At 63.4% G+C, this 8,007-nt stretch overlaps 1 protein-coding gene across 1 annotated transcript; it reads right to left on the bottom strand.

Annotated features, from left to right (window-relative positions):
- On the bottom strand, nucleotides 1–4,263 carry LINJ_17_1070 (hypothetical protein, unknown function; the record flags this gene model as incomplete). Its single annotated transcript, XM_001464728.1, has 1 exon — nucleotides 1–4,263. One exon carries the CDS (start codon nucleotides 4,261–4,263, stop codon nucleotides 1–3), a length of 4,263 nt encoding a protein of 1,420 aa, XP_001464765.1.
- Between the last annotated feature and the right edge of the window lie 3,744 nt (nucleotides 4,264–8,007).

Genomic DNA, 8,007 nt, shown 5'->3' with positions numbered 1-8,007 from the left:
CTAGAGTGGCGGCTGCACCGTAGCAGCAGCAGCGTTGGGCAGACCCACTTTACTTGCGACCGGGCAACGTTGCTCTTCGTCCAAGAGTGCCCTGAAGCCGTCGTACGCCGAGTCATCGCGCGAGGACGTGCACGGCAGCGAAGCTTGTGCGCCACTGAGGCGAACCTTCTGCAGCATCTCAACCACCGCGCGCACCTCCATCTCGGTCGGCTGATTCGATGAGTCCTCAGTGCGAGCCCGCCACCACGTCCAGAGACGCTCCAGCACTTCAGTTTCTGTCAAGAGTGCCGCCGACGGAAGCTGCTGTTGCTGCTCCCACTCAGCGCGGTACCAGTAGGCCTGTCGCTTATCCAGCTCTTCGCGTGTCTCAGCTGTGTAAAGCCGGCCGCAGCCGCCGATGGCCCAGGCTCCGTCTGCGAGTACCTGCAGCGTGGGCTGTATCGCCACCCCATTGGGTGGAGTGGTGTAGTAGGCGTTGGCAGAGGTAATCGGCGGGTACGCAACGTGCAGCCGCGACGGACTGCGCGGCTCGGCGCGAGAGTCGTTGAAAAGATCATGGACGCCGCGTGTGGTTAGCGGAGATCGGAACGGCGTGGTGCGCGACATCTCAGCGTTGGCGCGGGCAGGGATGTTGGCCTGCGCAAGCGTGGGCAAATCGGCTGCCTCCGACCGGGGAACGGCAGCGTCTCCGGTGGTTACCAGCGTTCGAAAAGCGACGGCAGTGTTGGCTGCAGAAGGCGTTTCCATGCGACTAGTCAGTCCAGCGCCGCTCATCATTGCGCCGCTCTCTCCTCCGCCTCCTAGGTCCGTTCGGTGTCCTCGAGCGCCCCCGGCGATCGCCGCCGTGTTGCCAGCGCCCTCGGCCGCCTGTGCGCCGTCCGCGCCGCTCAAGTCGTCGAACGTCAGTGCCGCGGACGACGGGATGCCAGGCGTAGCCGTTGTTGTCGCCACCCTGAGAGCAGCGGGGCGACCACTGAAGCCCCGAAAGCGCCGCACGGCCGCAGCGGCGCTGGAGGCGAAGAGGGGCGTGCTGGCGCGACTGCTTTGGCGGCTGAAAGGGGCGCTGGCGACTCCAGCCATCGCACCCGGGGATGAGACACCGTCGAAAGCCAGCGGCGTAGCGAGCGCAGGCGGAATAGCGAGCGCGGGCGGCGGCGTTGGCAAGGCGAACGGGGACGGCGACTCCAGAGGAGGGCGAGAGGGAGATGCTTCCGCGTCTCGGCTCAGGACTGGAACGACCTCGGTAGTCGGTGATACTCGGGGATTGTCAACAGAAGAAACCCGACCAGCACCAGGTTGCAAGGACGAGAAGCTCGGTGTACCAACGCCACTGTCACTGCCACTGCCGCCGCGGAGGCGCAGAGGGTGCGGCTGTTGGTACCTCAGCACCTCAGCTGGCCACCCGATGGTAGCAACGGGAGGCGCTGGAGGTCTCAGCGAGAACTGCGCACGGCGCTGCTCTGCCGCCTCCTCGCTTACCGGCCCGCTATCGTCAACGCTGCTTGCGGCGTCGCTGTCGTTCATCTGCTCCCGCAGAAACGACGGCATCGTGGTGGTGGTGGTGCTCATCGACGCTTCCGCAGCAGCGCCACCGACGGTGGTGGTGCGCCCGCGCAAATAGCGAGGCGACGCGTTACTTGCCATCGGGCTCGCCTGCGCGGCCCGCGCCTCCGCCTCCGCATCAAGTGCTTTCTTGCGCAGACTCACTAGCATCTGCACCTGATCGAGACGCAGTCCACGCCACAGCCCCTGCGCCGTTGATGCTCGCAGCATTGCGCACAGATGCTGCTCTATCCATGCCTCGCAGATGAGCTGCATCTCCGGCACGCGCCAATGCGCTGCTGCGATCCAGTACGGCCACACGTCGCGCGACAGCGCCAAAAAATGCCAGAGTAGCTTAAGCATCGACGAGGTGAGGGAGGAGAGGCCGGTATAGAGCCCCATCCACAGCACTGCCGCGTAGTCGTTAGCGAAGCCATTGCGAAGGGCGTCGGACTGCAGGCTGGCGATCCCGGCGGCAGCAGTCGACTCCCTCTCAGTGACTTCTGTCCTCCCTGGCAGCTGATAGAAGATGGGGAGCACGCCGGTGTGCAAGTAGTGAAGCAGCTGGCACACACAAGCGTGCGAGAGGGTCGGCGCAGTGGAAGCCGCCGCAGGGTCACCAGTGCCGATGCGAGAGTGCGCGCCACTGCGGCCGAGGCGGGCACCGCTACTATCGTCCGTGAAGCACGCCACCGTCTCCGGGGTTGGGATGTAGTACACGGGAACGCGCTGGCGGTGGGCCGTCGCCACGGAACGGGCAGGCTCGGCATCTTCAGAAGCTTTGGCAGCCGCGGGGCCTCTGCGGAGGTGATCTGGGCGGCGCCACACGTGCAGTATCCTCGCCGTCATGGGGCATGGCCCGCCCGCGCCACCAGCCCTGCACAGATGGGCATCCCGCGCCTCTGCTGGTTCCGCTATTGTCGGCAGTGGCAGCAGGCTTGTGAGATCCACGTACTCGTCCGGGGTGCTGCGCACATATGGGCCGCAGCCGCTGCCCTCGTCAAGAAGGGCAGCAAAGTAGGCGCTGCGCTGCGCCAATACGGACTTCTGAATCGGGAAGTAGGTAACCACCTTCTCGGTGGCGGTCTCGGCTGATCCTGCGCCGCCATCGTCGCCGCCCACGCGCCGACCAGGTGCTACGAGCCGCCCCTCCTCGCTGGAGCCCCCTTCCACGACGTCCTCGATGAGGGCCAGGGCAGCATCGGCATGGGTATCACTGCCCCAGCTTGGCGCGTCCCCAGAGGAGCCAGTCATGGCAGCAATGGAGGCGGCCGGCACCGAGGATACACCTCCAGGCACCACGAGCAGCATTGCCATGTCCGCGGACGGCACCACCATCATCTCTGCGGCCGCCCTCACCGTTCCGCCCACCGCCGTCTCTGGCTGTCTGGCGTGCCCACCTGTCGTGACACAGCGCCGCTCTGCCGGCGGTCGCTGTTGGCGGCGTGACGGTGTCTCGCAGGCATGCGACATAGCTGGGAGGGAAGGCAGCGGTGGTGGCATCCCTGGTCGATGGTGCCCCTCTGCCGGCTTCAAGAGCAACGGAGGCGGTTGCTGATGCCGCAAAACGGAGGAGCGAAACGGCGACGCCGCTGCAGAGGCTACGGCCGCCGCTGCGACCACCGCCCCTTTTGGTGGATGACTGTGAGGCGGATGAGCGCAGCGGGGCCTATCACTGCCCACCACAGCGGCGTCCGACGTGCCTCGAGGTGTCGTGGCAGAAGGGTCGACATGCGCGATGCGATCGTGCGAGCTGCCCGCGATGCCTGGCGGTGTAGCGGTGCGAGATGGCAGCAACGACGTGGCAAGCGCGGATGTGGCTACCACAGGCTCGGAGAAAGGGTGCTGCTGGAGCATGAACGCACGCGCTGGGCTTCCACCGCGACCGTTACCGTGCGCTAGATGTGGAAACACGCTGGCTGTAGAGGACGACCTGGAGGCCGGCTGCATCTCTTGGGAGAGGTACTGGGCGCCGCTAGTGGAACGCATGTCCGCGGAGGCGGGCTCGATCGCGGTGAACACCAGCGGCGGTGTAGAAGAGTCACTTCCCCCAGCTGCGGGCATCTCAGTAGTCGCCCCTGGCATGCTCCGCGATGAAGGAATCACCGACATGGTAGGGAGAACGGCGAATAGAAGCGAGTGTTGCTGCTGCTGTTGCTGCTGTGACATGGTCGGAGAGGGGCCTGGCTGTGCGCTGCTCATCAACGGCACTGCCGCTGCTCCTGCTGCCGAGGAAGGCAACGAAATAGATGAGTGCGCTTGCAACGTGGAAGGCCAGCGTGACGGCGACAGACTCGGCACGCCGCCCTCGCGGCTGTGAAAGGTGAGAGGGCGGCTGTCCCGAGCGTGAGGCGCAGTAGCGGTGGCAGAAGCACGTCCGTTGCGGGGCGGGCAGAGTAGGCCCTGTGCGGCCTCAGCCGACGATAAGGGCGGCGGGCGGCTCAACAAGGGGTGATCCACCAAGTGAGATGGGACAACGTCAGTATGCCCCTTTCGAGGCGTTTGGGGATGGTAACGAGTGCCGGAGGGTCGTGAGTAAGAGCGGGGCAAGTTGCACGTGTCGTGCGCCGGCTCGGTAGTTGAATGAGCCAACGTTGTTCCAGCTGTGCTCGCAACCGACGACGCGGCGGCGTCGGCGTCCGCGGAGGGAGAAGACGGAGCCAGGAAGAGAAGCGGGGTTGAAAGACTTACGCGATGCAATGCACCATCTTCAGTGCCCATGCCTCTGTCGTGGTCATCTCTGCTAAGCTCGCTCGGTTCTCTGAGACTCACGCAGGTTCCAGGGGCGCTGCTGTGGCTCTCCTCTTGCTGTCCGCCACGGACGCTGCCGAGCAGCCCACTTTCGCGAGCACTGGGGCTCTGTCGGTCATCCGCGTCGCTGCTGGCGCGGGGAGCCGCAAGCACCCTCCCTCGCTTGGACCAGTGCAACTGACGCGTCCCCGGGGACAGTAACTCGGCAGACGAGTGCAGCCCCAGCATCGACGCCGGCCCTGAATGACCTCCAAATGGAAAGGAAATAGGCGACAGAGGCGCCGAGAGTGAGTCGCACGGCTGCCGCATTACAACCGCCGCCGCCGCGTGTGATGGCGACTCAGCAGAGTCGCCTGAGGCACGTGGTGAGCGTTGCGGCGCCACGAGGCGCTGCGTGAGTCCCGTGGCGGTGCGGCACCGCTGCTGCAACTGCTCGATGAGCGGCACACCGCTGCGCCGGACACATCGCAGCAGCCTCAGCTCACGCTGCTGTGTCTGCTGCTGTGGTACAGGTGTTGGTGGCGTAGGAGGAGGCGGAGTCTGGAAGAAGCTTGCAGGAGGCACAGCGTTGGGTGTGGGGGGGCTGACGACCGATGTTGCCGTCGCTGCCGTCGCAGCGGGCAGGGAAGACGCCGCCGACAGAACGGGCTGCTCCCACGTCATCAGCTCGCCGGAGGAGAGAAGCATCGGTGTCATCGCGTGGCACCGCAGTAGCCGCGGCATCTTTCGAGACACAGCTTCTGCGCGCAGGCGTGAGACAAGAGACGCGGCGCCGGCATCCTCGGCCGTCGCTGTCGCAGGGGGAGACCGACTGGCACTGATGTCATGAACGCCGCCAAGGACGCTGCCTAGAGTTCCGTGACCGGCGTCGGCGAGCGTGTAGGACTGCGCGGTGGAGCAGTAAGCCGCGGTGGTGCCGGTTGTGGAAGGCAAGGAGGCGCTCGCCACTGTTGTCGCCGTTGTGTGAACCCCCGAAAGGGAGCGAGAGACTGCCATTGGCGGCGGCGGCGGCGACGACGGCGCTGTCCAGGCTGAGGGATAAGTTTGCTCAAGCATGGTCGATACGCCTGCTCAGGAGGGCGCGAGAGAGGAAGAGAGAGGGAGTGGCAGCTGATCGCCGCGCTAAGCGACGGGATCAGGTGAGGGCCACGGAGTAGAAAGGGCCCACGGAGCACAGAGAGATGGCGAGACAGACACACACACGGGGCAGCGAATCACAAGAACAAAACAAAGCCTTTGGTTGTTGTTTTTTTGCGGCAGCCGAGGCAGGAAGACTCACGTTGGGGGAAGAGAGCGAGACAGACAGACACACCGATGCAGACTCAATCACACATGCAGTCGTCTATATGCATGGCGGCCCATGTGCTGCTCTTCCCCTCCACCCTTCCCTCCCCTCGTCGGTGTCTCCTTTCTGACGCACCCTCACCTTAGCTAGCCAACGGTATGCCCGCTGCGTAGCACAAAGTCCTCCGCGAGGCGAGGGCGTCAGCGAGGGAGAGAGGAAGACAGACAGACAGGGAGAGCGGTCAAGACAGCGCTAACGTGAGAGCAACAAGGCGCGATGGTAAAGGAAGCCGCGCAGTAGCGAGTGTGACGGTGTGAGTGCCTTACGTACAGGCGTGTCTGATGTGTGACTGCGCGTCTATGTATGCGGGTGCGAAGACTTGTGCGGCGGTTGGCACGCGCACGCTCCTCGTGAAGCAGATGTGCAGCACCTGCGTGTGAACGGAAAACAAGACGGAGGAGCAAGCGTAGCGAGGAGGGAAGGAAGGTGTGACGAGTAGCAACGAAGAGAAAGCCAGCAAGCTGGGATGATAAGAGTGCATCTGACGTAAAGACAAGCGTGAAGGCCACGTCGCGGCGCCGTGTTCGCGAGGGAGGGGGTTGGGGAAAGGGAGGAGAAGGGCTAGCGAACGCTCGCATGCTTAGGGCCTTCGATGATGCTCGAAACCCCCCCCTATGCGTCATCCGCCCGATGGGGTGGTTATGGACGACAAGTCCCAACTTGAATGCATGGAAGGGCGATACCCTTTCCACAGCCCATACGTGACACACACACACACACACCGCGCCCACCGTCACCCTCCCCCCCCCGATGCGGTGCTTCGCTGCCATCGCGCCGTTGCACATGCGCTGCTGTGCATCTTTGTCTATTCGGTTCGTGTGCAAGGAGACTCAGAGACACACAGAGAGAGAGAGAGGACGACGCCGTGCCTGTCGCACACCCACCGACGCCACCTCCCGCCATCCAACGAGGATGGCGAAGAGCAAAAGTCGCAGGGCATGGATAGGTGTGAAAGGGTACGCAGGAGTTTGAGTGGGGCCCTCATTCTTGACAAGCACTTTGCCCAGCATCACTGTCCCCCGCCCCCCCCCCCTTCTCTTCTCTGCCTGCGTGTGTATGTCTGTGCGTGCGTCCCGCTTTCCATCGCAGCCCATGTCCCAAGGGGGAGAGACAGAGAAGGAGGGGCGGGGAGGAATCAGCGCACAGCATCGGCATCCCCTCCTCTGGCGCACCCCTCGCACCGCCCAGCCTGCCCGTTGCTCGTACACCTCCACGAGAAACAGAGACAGGAAAAACGAAACAGAAGGAAAAAAGGAAAATAGAAGAGAGAGACGGTGGCAGCACCGTGAATAGAGAGAGAAGGGCATCAACACATCGGCGCGCTTGAACAGCACAACGGCACAACGACACAACACACCAAAGGAAGATGCGAAAGCCGTGATCAGACATCCTCAAAAAACAGCGAAAAGAACCAGAGACGTGACGAAAGGCTGTAAAAAGACCACGTGGCCGTTGGGGGGGGGGGGTGATGGTAATGTTGTTGCGATGGGGAGGAAGACGGGGAGAGACCGCTGGCACGGTGTGTGGGGGGGGAGGGGGGCGTAGGAAGAGCACGAGCAGCAGCGTAGATACCATGACCCCGTTTTGGATCATACGACCTGACGGACGACACATCGTAAGAATGGCCCCAGAGCGCACGCGTCGAAGGGAAAAGAGAGAGGAGAGAGGAGGAGGCGAAGTCGATAAAAACAGAGAACAAGAGGAGGAATGGGTGCACGGCCGCATGGTGATGCAAGCAGCGCACACGCAAGGAGGGGCAACCAGAGGCGACATCAACCCCGAAAGCCCGCGTGGGTGGACCCTACATGGTTTAATTCAATGAAGGCAATGAAGGCAAAGAAGAGCGGAGCATGTATGGCGGGGCGTATCACACGACGCCGTCGGCACAGGCAGAGGGAGAGAGGGAGGGAGAGGGGCGCGCGCAGAGGCAGCACCCCACGGGAAACGACAGTCATAGAAACGAAATACAAAAAACAGAGAGAGGAGGACATACGCAGACACGGATATACCTCGGAGGTGCACCGTGGCTGGGGCCCACAGTCGTGGTGGGTAAAGAGGGAAAGAAGGGCGAGAGGGGGGAAAGAGACACACACATAGATAGAAGAACGAACAAAACAGAAGATGCAAAACAGTCTGACGCGTGTGCGCTCCTCACACCCGGTAGTGTACATCTATGGCAAAAGGCGTGCGCATCTGTTTGCTTGGGTGTGAGCGTTTATGCATACGTACGTACCCGTGTTCGCGTTCGCCAGCGTATGCGTAGGGCCGGCTGCCAGCTCAGAGAAAGAGGCCGAGGGGAGCCCGCAACGGTCGGAGATGAACGACGGCCAGTCAGTCCCCTCTCCCTAGCCCCTCTCCTACTCCACGCC

Source organism: Leishmania infantum, chromosome 17, assembly GCF_000002875.2.
Source record: "Leishmania infantum JPCM5 genome chromosome 17".
NCBI lineage: Eukaryota > Euglenozoa > Kinetoplastea > Trypanosomatida > Trypanosomatidae > Leishmania > Leishmania infantum.
The sequence above is the reverse complement of the archived record's forward strand: the minus strand, read 5'-3'. Positions and strand labels throughout refer to the sequence as shown.